General features: G+C 42.0%; 1 protein-coding gene across 1 annotated transcript in view; it reads right to left on the bottom strand.

Annotated features, from left to right (window-relative positions):
• The window catches only part of LOC135521342 (probable mitochondrial glutathione transporter SLC25A40), an 11,214-nt gene extending 2,849 nt beyond the window's left edge, over positions 1-8,365 (bottom strand). Inside the window, exons 1-7 of the mRNA XM_064947258.1 lie at positions 8,296-8,365; positions 8,142-8,209; positions 7,499-7,623; positions 3,510-3,683; positions 2,477-2,583; positions 2,167-2,248; positions 93-173 (exon numbers count right to left, since the gene is read on the bottom strand). Of these exons, the coding sequence (XP_064803330.1) occupies positions 93-173; positions 2,167-2,248; positions 2,477-2,583; positions 3,510-3,683; positions 7,499-7,623; positions 8,142-8,209; positions 8,296-8,328 (670 nt within the window). The 5' untranslated portion in view covers positions 8,329-8,365. The remainder of the gene's footprint in view (positions 1-92; positions 174-2,166; positions 2,249-2,476; positions 2,584-3,509; positions 3,684-7,498; positions 7,624-8,141; positions 8,210-8,295) is intronic.
• Positions 8,366-21,460: the final 13,095 nt, after the last annotated feature.

Raw genomic sequence — 21,460 nt, 5'->3', positions numbered from 1 at the left:
GAGGGATAAGGAGAGAAAGTAGGTCACCAGTTAGGAGACTAACCTGAGGTAACTGTGTGTTTTGGGTTAACTATCCCTGTAGCCTGACCTACCTACAAACAGTCCACCCACTCCGTTCTCAGCCACAATCTTAGTCATCACACTGAGAGTAGAGGAGGAGGCCTTGGACGACACTGCAGAGACATGACAACATAGCTGGGTTAGTAGTACAGGATCACTACACATCAACACATCAAATCAAATTTTATTTGTCACATACACATGGTTAGCAGATGTTAATGCGAGTGTAGCGAAATGCTTGTGCTTCCAGTTCCGACAATGCAGTAATAACCAACAAGTAATCTAACTAACAATTCCTAAACTACTGTCTTATACACAGTGTAAGGGGATAACGAATATGTACATCAGGTATGAATGAGTGATGGTGCAGAGCAGCATAGGCAAGATACAGTAGATGGTATCGAGTACAGTATATACATATGAGATGAGTATGTAAACAAAGTGGCATAGTTAAAGTGGCTAGTGATACATGTATTACATAAGGATGCAGTAGATGATATAGAGTACAGTATATACGTATACATATGAGATGAATAATGTAGGGTTTAAAGTGGCTAGTGATACATGTATTACATAAAGATGGCAAGATGCAGTAGATGGTATAGAGTACAGTATACACAGTGACTTGCAAAAGTATTCGGCCCCCTTGAACTTTGCGACCTTTTGCCACATTTCAGGCTTCAAACATAAAGATATAAAACTGTATTTTTTTGAGAAGAATCAACAACAAGTGGGACACAATCATGAAGTGGAACGACATTTATTGGATATTAACTTTTTTAACAAATCAAAAACTGAAAAATTGGGCATGCAAAATTATTCAGCCCCCTTAAGTTTATACTTTGTAGCGCCACCTTTTGCTGCGATTACAGCTGTAAGTCGCTTGGGGTATGTCTCTATCAGTTTTGCACATTGAGAGACTGAAAAAAAAAAAATTCAGACTGCGTTGCCGCGCAGTCGTGGGTGAACAGGGAGTACAGGAGAGGGCTCAGAACGCACCCTTGTGGGGCCCCAGTGTTGAGGATCAGCGGGGTGGAGATGTTGTTGCCTACCCTCACCACCTGGGGGCGGCCCGTCAGGAAGTCCCGTACCCAGTTGCACATGGCGGGGTCGAGACCCAGGGTCTCGAGCTTGATGACGAGCTTGGAGGGTACTATGGTGTTAAATGCCGAGCTGTAGTCGATGAACAGCATTCTCACATAGGTATTCCTCTTGTCCAGATGGGTTAGGGCAGTGTGGTTGAGATTGCGTCGTCTGTGGACCTATTTGGGCGGTAAGCAAATTGGAGTGGGTCTAGGGTGTCAGGTAGGGTGGAGGTGATATGGTCCTTGACTAGTCTCTCAAAGCACTTCATGATGACGGAAGTGAGTGCTACGGGGCGGTAGTCGTTTAGCTCAGTTACCTTAGCTTTCTTGGGAACAGGAACAATGGTGGCCCTCTTGAAGCATGTGGGAACAGCAGACTGGTATAGGTATTGATTGAATATGTCCATAAACACACCAGCCAGCTGGTCTGCGCATGCTCTGAGGGCGCGGCTGGGGATGCCGTCTGGGCCTGCAGCCTTGCGAGGGTTAACACGTTTAAATGTTTTACTCACCTCAGGCTGCAGTGAAGGAGAGACCGCATGTTTCCGTTGCAGGCCGGTGTCAGTGGCACTGTATTGTCCTCAAAGCGGGCAAAAAAGTTATTTAGTCTGCCTGGGAGCAAGACATCCTGGTCCGTGACTGGGCTGGATTTCTTCTTGTAGTCCATGATTGACTGTAGACCCTGCCACATACCTCTTGTGTCTGAGCCGTTGAATTGAGATTCTACTTTGTCTCTATACTGACGCTTAGCTTGTTTGATAGCCTTACGGAGGGAATAGCTGCACTGTTTCTATTCAGTCATATTACCAGACACCTTGCCCTGATTAAAAGCAGAGGTTCGCGCTTTCAATTTCACGCAAATGCTGCCATCAATCCACGGTTTCTGGTTAGGGAATGTTTTAATAGTTGCTATGGGAACGACATCTTCAACGCACGTTCTAATGAACTCGCACACCGAATCACTAAAGATCATAAGGATGATTCCATGAATCAGGTGATCAGCCTGGAATTCTATACCCACAATTCATAGCCTGGAGTTCCCCTATCTCCACCTGCCTCCTGGTCTTCACAACGTCGAAAGGAAGAGTTACTATGGAAGCAATCTGGAGGAAGACATAAACAAGGGTTGGAAATTACACTTATATTTGACAATGCTGCCCTCTAGCAGTATTCAATGGAATAACACCATGCCAGCACAGAAGAGTTACAGAGCTAGTATAACATTAGAAATGTACAACAAACTATATCAGCTATTCAATGTTCAATATATCTAGGTGCTCTACTAGACAGAACAGTTTGAGTTGAGCTGAGAGGACAGCTAGAATACTCACTGATCCAGACACCGCTCCAGATATGAAGGTGATGGCAAACGTTGGCTCTCTGATGTTGTGCTTACACAGCCAAGCCTTCCCCTTCTCATAGTTATACCAGTACATGGCTGAGGAGGAAACAAACACAACATGGAACTCCTGTTATCATACACTAAGAGACAGAGAGAAGGAGAGGGAGAGAGAACAGTGGGCTAGAGAGAAGAGAGAGCGAGAGGGAGAAATAGAGAGTGTTGTATACCTGAGATAGTTATATAGTGAAATACATTGTGTTGTTTCTACCTGAGAGAGATAGTGATAGACATTGTGTTGTCTACCTGAGAGATATAGTGATAGAAATAGTGTCATTTCTACCTGAGAGAGATATAGTGATAGACATTGTGTTATTTCTACCTGAGAGAGATATAGTGATAGACATTGTGTTATTTCTACCTGAGAGAGATATAGTGATAGACATGGTGTTGTCTACCTGAGAGAAATGGAGCTAGACTGTGTTGTGTCTACCTGAGAGAGATATAGTGATAGACATTGTGTTGTGTCTATCTGAGAGAGATATAGTGATATACATTGTGTTATATACCTGAGAGAGATATAGTGATAGACATTGTGTTATATACCTGAGAGAGATATAGTGATAGACATTGTGTTGTGTCTACCTGAGAGATATAGTGATAGACATTGTTATTTCTACCTGAGAGAAATATAGTGATAGACATGGTGTTGTGTCTACCTGAGAGAGATATAGTGATAGACATGGTGTTGTTTCTACCTGAGAGAGATATAGTGATAGACATGGTGTTGTGTCTATCTGAGAGAGATATAGTGATAGACATGGTGTTGTGTCTGAGAGAGATATAGTAATAGACATGGTGTTGTTTCTACCTGAGAGAGATATAGTGATAGACATGGTGTTGTGTCTATCTGAGAGAGATATAGTAATAGACATTGTGTTGTTTCTACCTGAGAGAGATCGAGCTAGACATTGTGTTATTTCTACCTGAGAGAGATATAGTTATAGACATTGTGTTGTTTCTACCTGAGAAGGGCACGTCTCTAAGCAGTGTGGGTCCCCAGCCCCTCCAGAGAGACCGCCAGCCCTCGTTGCGTACTGCAGAGTGGATAACCTCACTCAGCTCCCTGTACGAACGTCTCTGGGACTGCATCTTCGTACGGATCAGCTCCAACGGACTGATCACTGTCACAGAGCCCACTGACTCACAGAGAGACAGAGAAAGAGAGAGAGAGCGAGAAAACACTTATAAGCACTACACACAGAAAGAGCAGTTAAGCAGAGCAGTTAAACACATAAAATTCTTTCTCACATGAAAAGGAGGCCATAATTATATCATGGCGCTGGAGAAGCTGGCTGATGTTTTACGTGCTCCTAACCAACTTTTTTTTGTTCATTTTTTTTTTGTAACATATTTTTCAACTTATTTTGTATATAATGTTGCTGCTACCGTCTCTTAAGACCGAAAATAACTTCTGAACATCAGAAGAGCGATTACTCACCACTAACTGGCAGGTGCTTTTTTTTCCTTTAATGAGCCCGACAAGCATGACGTGAAGAACATACTTTTTTCCCTGGAACAGGCCCAAATCCCCGTCATTTGCATGAAGAGAAGACGGAGAAAAAGAGGGCGAAGGTCAGGCTGCTTTCTGAGAATTCGTAGGCCTTCCTTTCTACTAGATAACGTGCAATCATTGGAAAATAAAATCGACGACCTACAAGGAAGATTAAACTACCAACGGGACATTAAAAACTGTAATATCTTATGCTTCACGGAGTCGTGGCTGAATAACGACATTATCAAGCTGGCTGGTTATATGCTGTATCGGCAGGATAGAACAGCGGTGTTTGGTAAGACAAGGGGTGACGGACTATGCATATTTGTAAACAACAGCTGGTGCAGAATATCTAAGGAAGTCTCAAGGTTTTGCTCGCCTGAGGTAGAGTATCTCATGATAAGCTGTCGACCACACTATCTACCTAGAGAGTTTTCACCTGTATTTTTCGTAGCCATCGACATACCACCACAGACCAATGCTGGCACTAAGACCGCACTCAATGAGCTGTATTCCGCCATAAGCAAACAGGAAAACGTTCATCCAGAGGCGGTGCTCCTAGTGGCCGGGGACTTTAACGCAGGGAAACTTAAATCCGTTTTACCTAATCTACCAGACGAGCTAAACTACTTCCATGATCGCTTAGAGGCAAATAACACTGAAACATGCATAAGAGCACCAGCTGTTCCGGGCGACTCTACAGGCAATGTGAGCAAGACCTTTTAAACAGGTCAACATTCACAAGGCCAGACGGATTACCAGAACATGTACTGTGAGCATTCGCAGACCAACTGGCAAGTGTCTTCACTGACATTTTCAACCTCTCCCTGTCCGAGTCTGTAATACCAACATGCTTTAAGCAGACCAGCATAGTCCCTGTGCCCAAGGACAGTAAGGTAACCTGCCTAAATGACTACCGACCCATAGCACTCACATCTGTAGCCATGACGTGCTTTGAAAGGCAGGTCATGGCTCACATCAACACCATCATGCCGGAAACCCTAGACCCATTCCAATTTGCATACCGCCCTAACAGATCCACAGATGATGCAATCTCTATTGCACTCCACACTGTCCTTTCACACCTGGACAAAAGGAACACCTTTGTGAGAATGCTATTCATTGACTACAGCTCAGCGTTCAACACCATAGTGCCCTCAAAGCTCATCAATAAGCTAAGGACTCTGGGACTAAACACCTCCCTCTGCAACTGGATCCTGGACTTCCTGACGGGCCGCCCCCAGGTGGTAAAGGTAGGTAACAACACATCCGCCACGTTGATCCTCAGCACTCAGGGGTGCGTGCTCAGTCCCCTCCTGTACTCCCTGTTCACTCATGACTGCACGGCCAGGCACGATTCCAACACCATCATTAAGTTCACTGATGACACAACAGTGGTAGGCCTGATCACAGACATCGACGAGACAGCCTATAGGGAGGAGGTCAGAGACCTAGCTGTGTGGTGCCAGGACAACAATCTCTCCCTCAACATGATCAAGACTAAGGAGATGATTGTGGAGTTCAGGAAAAGGAGGACCGAGCACACCCCATTCTCATCAACGGGGGCTGAAGTGGAGCAGGTTGAGTGCTTCAAGTTCCTTGGTGTCCACATCACCAACAAATAAACATGGTCCAAGCACACCAAGACAGTCGTGAAAATGGCACGACAAAACCTATTTCCCCTCAGGAGACTTGGCATGGGTCCTCAGATCCTCAAAAGGTTCACCATCTACACCATCGACTGGTTGCATCACTGCCTTGTATGGCAACTGCTCGTCCTCCGACCGCAAGGCAAATTCCACTATGGCCAAGACCAAAGAGCTATCAAAGGACACCAGAAACAAAATTGTAGACTTGCACCAGGCTGGGAAGACTGAATCTGCAACAGGTAAGCAGCTTGGTTTGAAGAAATCAACTGTGGGAGCAATTATTAGGAAATGGGAGACATACAAGACCACTGATAATCTCCCTCGATCTGGGGCTCCACGCAAGATCTCACCCCGTGGGGTTAGAATGATCACAAGAACGGTGAGCAAAAATCCCAGAACCACACGGGGGGGACCTAGTGAATGACCTGCAGAGAGCTGGGACCAAAGTAACAAAGCCTACTATCAGTAACACACTACGCCGCCAGGGACTCAAATCCTGCAGTGCCAGACGTGTCCCCCTGCTTAAGCCAGTAGATGTCCAGGCCCATCTGAAGTTTGCTAGAGAGCATTTGGATGATCCAGAAGAAGATTGGGAGAATGTCATATGGTCAGATGAAACCAAAATATAAATTTTTGGTAAAAACTCAACTCATCGTGTTTGGAGGACAAAGAATGCTGAGTTGCATCCAAAGAACACCATACCTACTGTGAAGCATGGGGGTGGAAACATCATGCTTTTGGGCTGTTTTTCTGCAAAGGGACCAGGACGACTGATCCGTGTAAAGGAAAGAATGAATGGGGCCATGTATCGTGGGATTTTGAGTGAAAACCTCCTTCCATCAGCAAGGGCATTGAAGATGAAACGTGGCTGGGTCTTTCAGCATGACAATGATCCCCAAACACACCGCCCAGGCAACGAAGGAGTGGCTTTGTAAGAAGCATTTCAAGGTCCTGGAGTGGCCTAGCCAGTCTCCAGATCTCAACCCCATAGAAAATCTTTGGAGGGAGTTGAAAGTCTGTGTTGCCCAGCAACAGCCCCATAACATCACTGCTCTAGAGGAGATCTGCATGGAGGAATGGGCCAAAATACCAGCAACAGTGTGTGAAAACCTTGTGAAGACTTACAGAAAACGTTTGACCTCTGTCATTGCCAACAAAGGGTATATAACAAAGTATTGAGAAACTTTTGTTATTGACCAAATACTTATTTTCCACCATAATTTGCAAATAAATTCATTAAAAATCCTACAATGTGATTTTCTGGATTTTTTTTTCATTTTGTCTGTCATAGTTGAAGTGTACTTATGATGAAAATTACAGGCCTCTCACATCTTTTTAAGTGGGAGAACTTCACAATTGGTGGCTGACTAAATACTTTTTTGCCCCACTGTGTGTGTGTGTATATATTTTTTTTTAATTTTTTTTAATTTTATTAAAGTACTTAGTAAGAAGAAGAATATGGCAACTACTGTCTAATAACATTTAAATAATTATAATGATATTAAAATATAATTACATTAACAGCATAAAAAGTTGTTGCACAACTACTAATAGGCATAACTAATAAAAACTACTGCTACAACTACTAATACAACTAAGTACCTATAATATAGAGTATACATCTAATTCGCTAAGTAAGGTCTTGGTTGTGTTTTGATAGATGACATCACCATAGTCTAGGATAGGAAGCAGCAGTTGGGTTACTAAGGTCTTTCTAGTGGATAGACAAAACAATGTTATTCACTCTCACTATTTATCGCTCTCAAGTATACATCCCCACAGTGACCTGTGAGGTCAGAGGTCAGCTCACCTCTGGCGAGGGCGCCTGCTAGTAGAGGTGCCTCCTCAGCGTGTGACCCCATCCTGACCCTCAGGGCAGCACGCAGTTGGTCGTAGCACGTGAAGTAGATCACTGTGGCCGGGACCGCCATGATACTGCAAGAAGCATTAACAGAGATGCAAATCTAATGTTTCCTCAAGAACCCTGACTCATTCAAATCAGGCATTACAAACAAGAAACCAAAATCAAAAAATGAAATATCCATAAACAACGAATAAAATGAATCAGCTTTTACCATATCAGACACAAATCAGATGGGTACAAACAAGAGGTACAAATAAAATGTTCCCAAATGAATCAACAGCCTATGACTCAGCCGTTACCACACCGCTCAGACACAAATCCAGGACTGAGAGATTTCAAATAAAACATTAACAAATCAAATATCGATAAACCCTGAGTCTACAAAATCAGTGTCCATCCGTACTGCTCGATACAAATGAGCAGAACAATGTGAAACAATCGTAAACAACTGAATTATCAATAGACTATGAGTTTGCTGAATCACAGCGGGCCAGCCACTCAAGACACAGCTGACCATAAATCAGTGCAGAAGGCAAGTAAGCAGTGTGAATTAGTAATGAGGCAGAGTAACGGCAGACTTCAGACTCACAGGGTTGGAGGGAGGCCGCTCCATAACGACTTGATACCTTCCCTGCGGACTATCTTAATAAAGGCATCCTGCAGAGAGAGGGTCAAAGAACCAGAGAAATAACTAATGCATGATACTGATGTACATGTACATTATAAATGCTTAAGGGTTGTACCGAATGTGGATCTCCCGTTCGTCTACCGTTCATTCAGCACACTGTTGATGTCTGACTGCCGACACTTTTGTGCGATTCTACATGTAAAATTGGTTCACACTCGGTTCGCAAACCGAGTGTTCGCACTCCTGCACTGGTCAGGATACATTTTGGACCATTCCTCTTCACAAAAATTTTTGGATGTCTGATCTGAACTGCTCTCTTGAGGTCATGCCACAGCATCTAAATTGGGTTGAGGTCAGGACTCTGACTGGGCCACTTCAGAAGGTGTATTTTCTTCTGTTGAAACCATTCTGTTGTTGATTTACTTCTGTCTTTTGGGTCATTGTCCTGTTGCATCACCCAACTTCTGTTGAGCTTCAATTGTCGGACAGATAGCCTTACATTCTCCTGCAAAAAGTATTGATAAACTTGGGAATTAATTTTTCTGTCGATGATAGCAAGCTGTCCAGGCCCTGAGCCAGTAAAGCAGCTCCAAACCATGATGCTCCCTTAACCATACTTAACAGATGAGGTTTTGATGTTGGCGTGCTGTGCCTTTTTTTCTCCACACATAGTGTTGTGTGTTTCTTCCAAACAACTCAACTTTAGTTTCATCTGTCCACAGAATATTTTGCCAGGAGCTCTGTGGAACATCCAGATGCTCTTTTACAAACTTCAGATGTGGAGCAATGGGTTTTTTGGACAGCAGTGGCTTCTTCCGCGGTGTCCTCCCATGAACACCATTATTGTTTAGTGTTTTACGTATCGTAGACTCGTCAACAGAGATGTTAGCATGTTCCAGAGATTTCTGTAAGTCTTTAGCTGACACTCTAGGATTCTTCTTAACCTCATTGAGAATTCGGCGTTGTGCTCTTGCAGTCATTTTTGCAGGGCGGCCACTCCTAGAGAGAGTAGCAACAGTGCTGAACTTTCTACATTTATAGACGATTTGTCTTACCGTGGACTGATGAACATCAAGGCTTTTAGAGATACTTGTGTAACTCTTTCCAGCTTATGCAAGTCAACAACTCTTACTCTTGGGTCTTCTGAGATCTCTTTTGTTCGAGGCATAGTTCACATCAGGCAATGCTTCTTGTGAATAGCAAACACACATTTTTTGAGTGTTTTTTTATTGGGCAGGGCAGCTCTAACCAACATTTCCAAACTTGTCTCAATGATTGTACTCCTGGTTAGCTGACTCCTGACTCCAATTAGCTTTTGGAGAAGTCATTAGCCTAGGGGTTCACATACTTTTTCCAACCTACACTGTGAATGTTTAAATGATGCATTTAATATAGACAAGAAACATACAATCATTTGTGAGATTGTTAGTTTAAGAAGAGTGTGTTTGTCTGTTGTTTGTCTGTTGTTATGATCATTCTTAAGGGTTCACATACTTTTTCTTGCCACTGTACATCTTTATAATGCTTGTGGTTAGCATTCAATGGGTCCATCACTTGAGGCTGGTTCCAAGTCCCACGGGTTGTGGCGGTCATGAAGTTTTGTCAGCCGTTGATTGTCAAGCAAATAACTGCCGGTCTAACGGTAATTGACAGTTAATTAACATAAACACATTTAACATATCCTGGCTTCCACACAGCCTACGAGCTACTGATGCAGACCTTTGGAACATCTACATTTTTAAAAGTCTAATAAATCCATGTAATATAGCCTACACCATCACAATAAATCCATGATTTATTTTATTAGGTTCTAAAGAAATATGATATGAAGAAAATTTAGTCTATTTCAGAAGAACAGAATAGCATACTCTGAGTTGTCCTTATGTTAGGTCCTGATCTGGCTATGCCATATGGCTGTGGGATACACTAGTTCAGTTAGCAGACAAGATTTGCTTAGAATTCTGTGGCATTACTTTATATTACCATTGAACATAGCTTAATAAAATAGAAAGGATATTTTCTCCAAATTATTTGAGGGAGTGAACACATGCTGCTATTCTGTGTTGAGCGGTTAACAAAGAAACAGGTAATCCAATTAGCTATAGTTATTTATGTAACTTTAGTTGTGATTCAAACATTGCTTTTTAAAAATTTTAAATTAAATTTTTCGTGGTATCCAATTGTTAGTAGTTACTGTCTTGTCTCATCGCTACAACTCCCATACGGGCTCGGGAGAGACGAAGGTCGAGAATCTTGCGTCCTCCGAAACACAACCCAACCAAGCTGCACTGCTTCTTAACACAGCGTGCATCCAACCCGGAAGCCAGCCGCACCAATGTGTCGGAGGAAACACAGTGCGCGATGAGACAAGGATATTCCTACCGGCCAAAATCTCCCTAACCCGGTGACCGCAAATGCAATTATGCATGTAATGATTTTATTGTGGTGAAAATGATCTTCCCCAAACGTGAAACTAACACACTGCATGTGTCTGCCAGTTAGGCTCTACACCCATTGTAACGTGGATTAATGTGCTTCATTTTAAGAAGTTATTTGGCCACTTTAGTTGTGATACAAACCTTATTAAAACATATAGGTCTATGGGCTAGGCTACATGAGGTGTGATACTGACCTTATTAAAACATATAGGCCTATGGGCTAGGCTACATGAGGTGTGATACAAACCTTATTAAAACATAGGTCTATGGGCTAGACTACATGAGGTGTGATACTGACCTTATTAAAACATATAGGTCTATGGGCTAGGCTACATGAGGTGTGATACTGACCTTATTAAAACATATAGGTCTATGGGCTAGGCTACATGAGGTGTGAAACTGACCTTATTAAAACATATAGGTCTATGGGCTAGGCTACATGAGGTGTGATACTGACCTTATTAAAACATATAGGCCTATGGGCTAGGCTACATGAGGTGTGATACTGACCTTATTAAAACATATAGGCCTATGGGCTAGGCTACATGAGGTGTGATACTGACCTTATTAAAACATATAGGCCTATGGGCTAGGCTACATGAGGTGTGATACTGACCTTATTAAAACATATAGGCCTATGGGCTAGGCTACATGAGGTGTGATACTGACCTTATTAAAACATATAGGCCTATGGGCTAGGCTACATGAGGTGTGATACTGACCTTATTAAAACATATAGGCCTATGGGCTAGACTACATGAGGTGTGATACAAAGCTTATTAAAACATATACGCCTATGGGCTAGGCTACATGAGGTGTGATACTAACCTTATTAAAACATATAGGCCTATGGGCTAGGCTACATGAGGTGTGATACTGACCTTATTAAAACATATAGGTCTATGGGCTAGGCTACATGAGGTGTGATACTGACCTTATTAAAACATATAGGCCTATGGGCTAGGCTACATGAGGTGTGATACTGACCTTATTAAAACATATAGGCCTATGGGCTAGACTACATGAGGTGTGATACAAACCTTATTAAAACATATAGGTCTATGGGCTAGGCTACATGAGGTGTGATACTGACCTTATTAAAACATATAGGCCTATGGGCTAGGCTACATGAGGTGTGATACTGACCTTATTAAAACATATAGGCCTATGGGCTAGGCTACATGAGGTGTGATACTGACCTTATTAAAACATATAGGCCTATGGGCTAGGCTACATGAGGTGTGATACTGACCTTATTAAAACATATAGGCCTATGGGCTAGGCTACATGAGGTGTGATACTGACCTTATTAAAACATATAGGTCTATGGGCTAGACTACATGAGGTGTGATACTGACCTTATTAAAACATATAGGCCTATGGGCTAGGCTACATGAGGTGTGATACTGACCTTATTAAAACATATAGGCCTATGGGCTAGGCTACATGAGGTGTGATACTGACCTTATTAAAACATATAGGCCTATGGGCTAGGCTACATGAGGTGTGATACTGACCTTATTAAAACATATAGGCCTATGGGCTAGGCTACATGAGGTGTGATACTGACCTTATTAAAACATATAGGCCTATGGGCTAGGCTACATGAGGTGTGATACTGACCTTATTAAAACATATAGGCCTATGGGCTAGGCTACATGAGGTGTGATACTGACCTTATTAAAACATATAGGCCTATGGGCTAGGCTACATGAGGTGTGATACTGACCTTATTAAAACATATAGGTCTATGGGCTAGGCTACATGAGGTGTGATACTGACCTTATTAAAACATATAGGTCTATGGGCTAGGCTACATGAGGTGTGATACTGACCTTATTAAAACATATAGGCCTATGGGCTAGGCTACATGAGGTGTGATACTGACCTTATTAAAACATATAGGCCTATGGGCTAGACTACATGAGGTGTGATACAAAGCTTATTAAAACATATACGCCTATGGGCTAGGCTACATGAGGTGTGATACTAACCTTATTAAAACATATAGGCCTATGGGCTAGGCTACATGAGATGTGATACTGACCTTATTAAAACATATAGGTCTATGGGCTAGGCTACATGAGGTGTGATACTGACCTTATTAAAACATATAGGTCTATGGGCTAGACTACATGAGGTGTGATACTGACCTTATTAAAACATATAGGTCTATGGGCTAGACTACATGAGGTGTGATACTGACCTTATTAAAACAAATAGGTCTATGGGCTAGGCTACATGAGGTGTGATACTGACCTTATTAAAACATATAGGTCTATGGGCTAGACTACATGAGGTGTGATACTAACCTTATTAAAACATATAGGTCTATGGGCTAGACTACATGAGGTGTGATACTGACCTTATTAAAACATATAGGTCTATGGGCTAGACTACATGAGGTGTGATACTGACCTTATTAAAACATATAGGTCTATGGGCTAGACTACATGAGGTGTGATACTAACCTTATTAAAACATATAGGTCTATGGGCTTGACTACATGAGGTGTGATACTGACCTTATTAAAACATATAGGTCTATGGGCTAGACTACATGAGGTGTGATACTGACCTTATTAAAACATATAGGTCTATGGGCTAGACTACATGAGGTGTGATACTGACCTTATTAAAACATATAGGTCTATGGGCTAGGCTACATGAGGTGTGATACTGACCTTATTAAAACATATAGGTCTATGGGCTAGGCTACATGAGGTGTGATACTGACCTTATTAAAACATATAGGTCTATGGGCTAGGCTACATGAGGTGTGATACTGACCTTATTAAAACATATAGGCCTATGGGCTAGGCTACATGAGGTGTGATACTAACCTTATTAAAACATATAGGTCTATGGGCTAGACTACATGAGGTGTGATACTGACCTTATTAAAACATATAGGTCTATGGGCTAGGCTACATGAGGTGTGATACTGACCTTATTAAAACATATAGGTCTATGGGCTAGGCTACATGAGGTGTGATACTGACCTTATTAAAACATATAGGTCTATGGGCTAGGCTACATGAGGTGTGATACTGACCTTATTAAAACATATAGGTCTATGGGCTAGGCTACATGAGGTGTGATACTGACCTTATTAAAACATATAGGTCTATGGGCTAGGCTACATGAGGTGTGATACTGACCTTATTAAAACATATAGGCCTATGGGCTAGGCTACATGAGGTGTGTGACTATGATTTGAAAAAGTCGCAAAAGGCATGTGCTGTTTGTTGCCTTATGCTGGGCATCCTTCACAAGTGATATTATATCATTCACAAGTGATATGCTAATATTGTCACCCATCAGACTATTCTTGATTTAATCTTGTCTTTACAACTAAATAATATATGTGTGAAATTGGTTTTGATTTAGAATGGACAATTATCATGCACCTGTTTTGAAACAAGGGGGGGAAAAAGACATCATGCACTTAAATAGCAAATGGAGGACGCTTTTCCCATGGTTCATTATCATGCCAGCCAGGTAGGCTGTACTCCTGTTGTAAAGATAATGTGCTTAATATTAGGAAAGTTGAGAAATAAATATAGTAGGCCTAGTCAATAGACATCTGATGGGATGCTTATCTTTTTAAAAGAGGCCATCACTCTGTTTTCTCACGCGATTGAATAGCCTATAGAAAGGTTGCGCAACATCAGCTCATGGACTCTCATGAAGTGTTTGATTAGATCTTCTAATACATCTGCATTGATGTCAGAGTCATTAGAGGGACAATAGAGTACTGACTACCAGGCAGTTAGCACGTTTGGTAGGCTACTCATGACCATCAGCAGCATCAGAGCTGGGAGAAGCCTAATTACTGTGGCTAAACAGTCATGTGGAATTTGACTGCCTTCATTTAAAAAAATTTTTTTTTTACCTTTATTTAACCAGGCAAGTCAGTTAAGAACAAATTCTTATTTTCAATGACGGCCTGGGAACAGTGGGTTAACTGCCTGTTCAGGGGCAGAACGACAGATTTGTACCTTGTCAGCTCAGGGGTTTGAACTCGCAACCTTCCGGTTACGAGTCCAACGCTCTAACCACTAGGCTACCCATGACCACCCGTGTGGCAGTAATACGGTCACCGTAACAGCCCCAGTCTCATCCCACCCATAGCCTCTGACCCCTTGGCCACTTGTGCAGATCTGTAAGGAATGAGCAATATCTCAATGTTACCCTCTGATAGGCTAGACAGAATTTTCATCACATTGCACACGATACACACCAACCCAATCCTAGCATATCTAGATGGGGGTTGGGAGTTGGGTAGAGGTGTTAGAGATGTTTACCAGAGTGCCATTGAAGTGGCCGGGGGCCTTGTACCAGGCCTTGGAGTTGCCGTTCATACACACACAGGTATGGTCCATCAGGCCATTGCAATACACAAAGCATTTCCCTGGAAAACAATGAAGACATGCATAATGGATTGAGCACTCTGGTTTAGAGAGAGGACAGAGGAATGGTAGGTTACATTGATTATTGTATTATTACCTTTGGGAAAGGGACTTTTCTGAGCCTGGAGTCTGATCTTGACAACATCCAGAGGTGTGACTGAAAAAAAGAGTTGTTCAACCAGTTTAAATATAATAGTTCCACAATCACAATCACATTCATATATATATATATACAGTACCTTGCGAAAGTATTCGGCCCCCTTGAACTTTGCAACCTTTGGCCACATTTCAGGCTTCAAACATAAAGATATAAAACTGTATTTTTTTTGTGAAGAATCAACAACAAGTGGGACACAATCATGAAGTGGAACGACATTTATTGGATATTTCAAACTTTTTTAACAAATCAAAAACTGAAAAATTGGGCGTGCAAAATTATTCAGCCCCTTTACTTTCAGTGCAGCAAACTCTCTCCAGAAGTTCAGTGAGGATCTCTGAATGATCCAATGTTGACCTAAATGACTAATGATGATAAATACAATCCACCTGTGTGTAATCAAGTCTCCGTATAAATGCACCTGCACTGTGATAGTCTCAGAGGTCCGTTAAAAGCGCAGAGAGCATCATGAAGAACAAGGAACACACCAGGCAGGTCCGAGATACTGTTGTGAAGAAGTTTAAAGCCGGATTTGGATACAAAAAGATTTCCCAAGCTTTAAAAATCCCAAGGAGCACTGTGCAAGCGATAATATTGAAATGGAAGGAGTATCAGACCACTGCAAATCTACCAAGACCTGGCCGTCCCTCTAAACTTTCAGCACATACAAGGAGAAGACTGATCAGAGATGCAGCCAAGAGGCCCATGATCACTCTGGATGAACTGCAGAGATCTACAGCTGAGGTGGGAGACTCTGTCCATAGGACAACAATCAGTAGTATATTGCACAAATCTGGCCTTTATGGAAGAGTGGCAAGAAGAAAGCCATTTCTTAAAGATATCCATAAAAAGTGTTGTTTAAAGTTTGCCTCAAGCCACCTGGGAGACACACCAAACATGTGGAAGAAGGTGCTCTGGTCAGATGAAACCAAATTGAACTTTTTGGCAACAATGCAAAACGTTATGTTTGGTGTAAAAGCAACACAGCTCATCACCCTGAACACCCTATCCCCACTGTCAAACATGGTGGTGGCAGCATCATGGTTTGGGCCTGCTTTTCTTCAGCAGGGACAGGGAAGATGGTTAAAATTGATGGGAAGATGGATGGAGCCAAATACAGGACCATTCTGGAAGAAAACCTGATGGAGTCTGCAAAAGACCTGAGACTGGGACGGAGATTTGTCTTCCAACAAGACAATGATCCAAAACATAAAGCAAAATCTACAATGGAATGGTTCAAAAATAAACATATCCAGGTGTTAGAATGGCCAAGTCAAAGTACAGACCTGAATCCAATCGAGAATATGTGGAAAGAACTGGAAACTGCTGTTCACAAATGCTCTCCATCCAACCTCACTGAGCTCGAGCAGTTTTGCAAGGAGGAATGGGAAAAAATTTCAGTCTCTTGATGTGCAAAACTGATAGAGACATACCCCAAGCGACTTACAGCTGTAATCGCAGCAAAAGGTGGCGCTACAAAGTATAAACTTAAGGGGGCTGAATAATTTTGCATGCCCAATTTTTCAGTTTTTGATTTGTTAAAAAAGTTTGAAATATCCAATAAATGTCGTTCCACTTCATGATTGTGTCCCACTTGTTGTTGATTCTTCACAAAAAAATACAGTTTTATATCTTTATGTTTGAAGCCTGAAATGTGGCAAAAGGTTGCAAAGTTTAAGGGGGCCGAATACTTTCGCAAGGCACTGTATGTCTATGGTTGCCTAGATTAGTTCTCAATTAGAGGCAGCTGTTTATCATTGTCTCTGATTGGGAACCATATTTAGGCAGCCATATTCCTTGGGTATTTTCGTGGGTTATTGTCTATGTTTAGTTGCCTGTGTCCCAACTATTATTGTATAGCTTCACGTTCGTTTTGTTGTTTTTGTATAGTTTGTTCAGTGTTCTTCCTTCATTAAAAGAAGATGTATTCAAATCATGCTGCGCCTTGGTCTCATCGCTATAACGAACGTGACACCCATAATGTTGAAGTCATAAGATCGATGTTACAGCTTTTTTAAACAAAGGTCAAGTTTGGGTGGCTACGGGCAATTTCTGAAATAAGACCATATCACCAGGTAGCCTGTTGTTCTGGCAATGATGAGTCAGTAGTTGATTGCTGAACTGTATTTCATATGGATGATTAATGTAGGCCTACTCTGTTTTTGCCAGGCAATACTGTGTTTCTGGCCACTAATCTGAATAGGGTAGGTCTATTTGGAATCCTTGGGACATCCCTACCCTAAACATAAGCTTAGTTTAACCCATACCACCTTTGCCCAACAATGCTGATGACTGGTCATTGGCAGAGGAGTGTATTCATGAATGCCAAGGGAAGCCAGGCCACTCCCATTTTTTTTTTTACCAAGGATCAAATAAAAAAAACTAAATAATTTATCTTTCGTCTCTGTGTGTCATCATTTTCCTTCATAATTTTCCAAATGAGGATGACATTGTTGCCGCCGAAGCATTGAAGGCAAGGGAAGCCAATGAGCATTTAAAATTTTAATTTAACCTTTATTTAACCTTGTCAGGCCTCCCTTGACAGAAAAAGTATATCAGCATTGAGCTAAACTGAGCGAGCTCAATTGAATGGTCCTGGCGCACCAACAACAAAAGTGTCAAGGGAAGCCAGCTTGGGTTTTGGCTTCACTAGTATCGAATCCCATTGAGAGCATACATCATTGACAGAAAAACTTAAATTGTTGCATCTTGTCGTTGTTGTCGTCCTGTTGCCAGCTAGCTATAATGGGCACTTCCGTAAATTAGCCATGGATGGAGATAGTGGTATGGGATTTTTTATGAATAATGACTAAATGATGTATACATTTAACATAGAACTATAACTGACAGAATACTACCCTGTCACTGTATGATTGTATGAATCATAACACTAAATCTAATGTTTGTAGTTTTAGTCAAGAATTAGAACAGGGACTTTCTGTTCCTTGTTAGAAACAAATGGGGCTATCGTCAGACCGGCTGGAATACTGTGTTCCTTACAGGACATTCTATCCCCACCCAGGGAGGGGAGAGACCTTGGGCTTGTAGTAGATTGTTTAACAGGTGGCAGAATATTTATGAGTAGGAGAAGACTTGTGAACTGTTGCCATTGTATCTGAGAGGAGGAGGGACATTTATGAAGAAATGTGAGGTATATAGACCAATGTACCAGAAATGATAGGCAGAGCTCTCATAAATAAACATTCCTGACAAATGTAGCTGGGCCTCCGTCTGATTCATTCCAACCAGTTTCCTACAAATTCTGGATATCAGGATGAGTAATCAATTCAATTGGGTTTATGAACACTGAGAACTTAATTCTCTTGACAGATAGGGATTTGGAGTTGTGTTTTTACTTAATTCTCTGTACTTTACAATGATTATAACAGCGATTCTGATCCAACCATTCATTTATACATTGTTGTGCCCCTGGCCTGAGAGGATGGAAGTTCAATATGTAGCCTGATGTAGAACACTAATGTTAAATAGCTCACGTTGTCCATGGATTAAAGTTAAGTTAGCTAGCAAGCCTTTTAGCCAGGTAGCCCAGGACACCAAAAGATGTACTGTATGACAGAGTGATAGACCATTTCGTCAACATGAAATAGAGGATGGCATTGGCATTTCTCTACAAGTAGAGTGAGTCAACATGTTTTTCAACTTGCATGAAAGAGTACGCATGTACGTACCTGTATTTAGCCTTGTTGATTGGACTAAATAATTTTTGGTATCTTTTAGTTGTCAGTGTATTAGACTAAGCAAAGGTGATTTGATGATGTTGAAGTTGAAATGGTGCTGGAATAGTGGAGGCTTCCCCAGTGATTTTACCCATGCAACGCAGCTGGTCATTGGTCAACAATCAAGACTCACACATTTTTGGTTCGGGAGAATAGGTGCGAATTCGAGTTCAGTGGGATTAGAACAATTACATATTTATTGTATTTTTTTTACACATTTTTTAGGGAAATTATACCACCATGGATAAGGGCACTTTGGAGACTGGAAGGGGTATGTGCTCTGCACATGCCTGAACAGAGGCAAGGATTATTTGCTGACAATGGGCAATCAATTGGTAAAGAGAGCAGGTGGAAGTAATGTTGAGGAGGATATGGGGCTAGCCATACAATGCATTTGAAATGTATTCAGACCCCTTGACTTTTTCCACATTTTGTTAAGTTACAGCCTTCTAAAATGTATTAAATAGATTTTTTCCCTCCTCAATCTACACACCCATAATGACAAAGCAAAAACAGCTTTTTAGACATTTTTGCAAATGTATTTAAAAAACGTATTCAGACCCTTTACTCAGTACTTTGTTGAAGCACCTTTGGCAGCAAATACAGTCTCGAGTCTTCTTGGGTATGACGCTACGAACTTGGCACACCTGTATTTGGGGAGTTTCTCCCATTCTTCTCTGCAGATCCTCTCAAGCTCTTTCAGGTTGAATGGAGCGCGTCGCTGCACAGCTATTTTCAGGTCTCTCCATGGATGTTCGATCGGGTTCAAGTCCAGGCTCTGTCTTGGCCACTCAAAGAACATTAATAGACTTGTCCTGAAGCCACTCATGCATTGTCTTGGCTGTGTGCTTAGGGTTGTTGTTCTGATGGAAGGTGAACCTTTGACCCAGTATGCGGTCCTAATCGCTCTGGACCAGGTTTTCATCAAGGATCTCTCTGTAATTTTCTAGGTTAATCTTTCCCTCGATCCTGACTAGTCATGCCAAAGAGTTCAATCTTGGTTTCAGCAGACCAGAGAATCTTGTTTCTCATGGTTGGAGAGTCCTTTAGGTGCCTTTTGGCTCCAAGTGGGCTGGCTACTACCTTTTACTGAGGAGTGGCTTACATCTGGCCACAAGGTTCTCTCTGTACTTTGCTTTGTTTCTCTTTCCCTCAATCCTGACTAGTCTCCCAGTCCCTGCCGCTGTAAAACATCCCCACAGTATGATGCTGCCACCACCATGCCAGGTTTTCTCCAGACGTGACGCTTGGCATTCAGGCCAAACAGGTTAATCTTGGTTTCATCAGACCAAAGAATCTTGTTTCTCATGGTCTGAGAGTCCTTTAGGTGCCTTTTGGAATACTCCAAGCGGGCTGTGTGCTTTTTACTAAGGAATGGCTTCTGTTTGGCAATTAAGGCCTGATTTGGTGGAGTGCTGCAGAGATAGTTGTCCTTCTGGAAGGTTTTCCCCATCTCCACAGAGGAACTCTGGAGCTCTGTCAGTGGCCATGATGTTCTTGGTCACCTCCCTCCCTCACTTCTACCCCGATTTGGGGTGGCAGGGTAGCCTAGTGGTTAGAGCGTTGGACTAGTAAGCGGAAGGTTCAAGTTCAAATCCCGGAGCTGACAAGGTACAAATCTGTCATTTTGCCCCTGAACTGGCAGTTAACCCACTGTTCCTAGGCCGTCATTGAAAATAAGAATTTGTTCTTAACTGACTTGCCTAGTAAAATAAAGTTTAAAAAATATATACAAAAATTCTCAGTTTGGCCGGGTGGCCAGCTCAAGGAAGAGTCTTGGTGGTTCCAAACTTCTTCCATTTAAGAATGATGTATGCCACTGTGTTCTTGGGGACCTTATTTAAATGTATTTTTATTTAACTAAGTAAGTCCGTTAAGAACAAATTCTTATTTACAATGACGGCCTACCCCGGCCAAACCGGACGACGCTGGGCCAATTGTACGCCACCCTATGGGACTCCCAATCATGGCCGGATGTGAAACAGCCTGGAATTGAACCAGGGACTGTAGTGATGCCTCTTGCACTGTATTCCCCTGGGTTGTAGGATCATCTTGAATTAAAATATCAATTGGCCTAGAGGTTTTTTGGGGGACCAAATATGGCACTTGTGAATATTATTACCTCTGGATTGCGCCTAAAATGCACTAAAGGGGTTTAATACATGATCAAGTCGGATGATTTCTGGTGTATGTGCATGCTTGTAGGGGACCTGCTTACAGTAGTTTATCCATGGCAACATGAGGAAGTAGCATTAGCCACTCTAGCATGGTAGTGTAAAATTGTATTTTATTCAAATAGTACTTATATTTTCACGTTTTTTTAGACCGAAGGGCAGTTATTTAACCGATTTTAGGAGGAAACTGATGCCTTTGCAGCCTGAACGGAGGATGTTTCATGCATGAGCCGGTCGCAGGGGGACACCGGTGTATAGACAGACGGCTGGGCGGACGCAGATTACGTAAAAGGAATAATAGCGTCATCTGGCTGTGGGTTGGGCTAATTATACAGAAACTGAGAATATAGTCTAGAAAGAGCA

Source organism: Oncorhynchus masou, chromosome 29 (genome assembly GCF_036934945.1).
Source record: "Oncorhynchus masou masou isolate Uvic2021 chromosome 29, UVic_Omas_1.1, whole genome shotgun sequence".
Taxonomy (NCBI): domain Eukaryota; kingdom Metazoa; phylum Chordata; class Actinopteri; order Salmoniformes; family Salmonidae; genus Oncorhynchus; species Oncorhynchus masou.
Note: the sequence above shows the minus strand (reverse complement) of the source record. Positions and strands in the feature narration are given on the sequence as shown.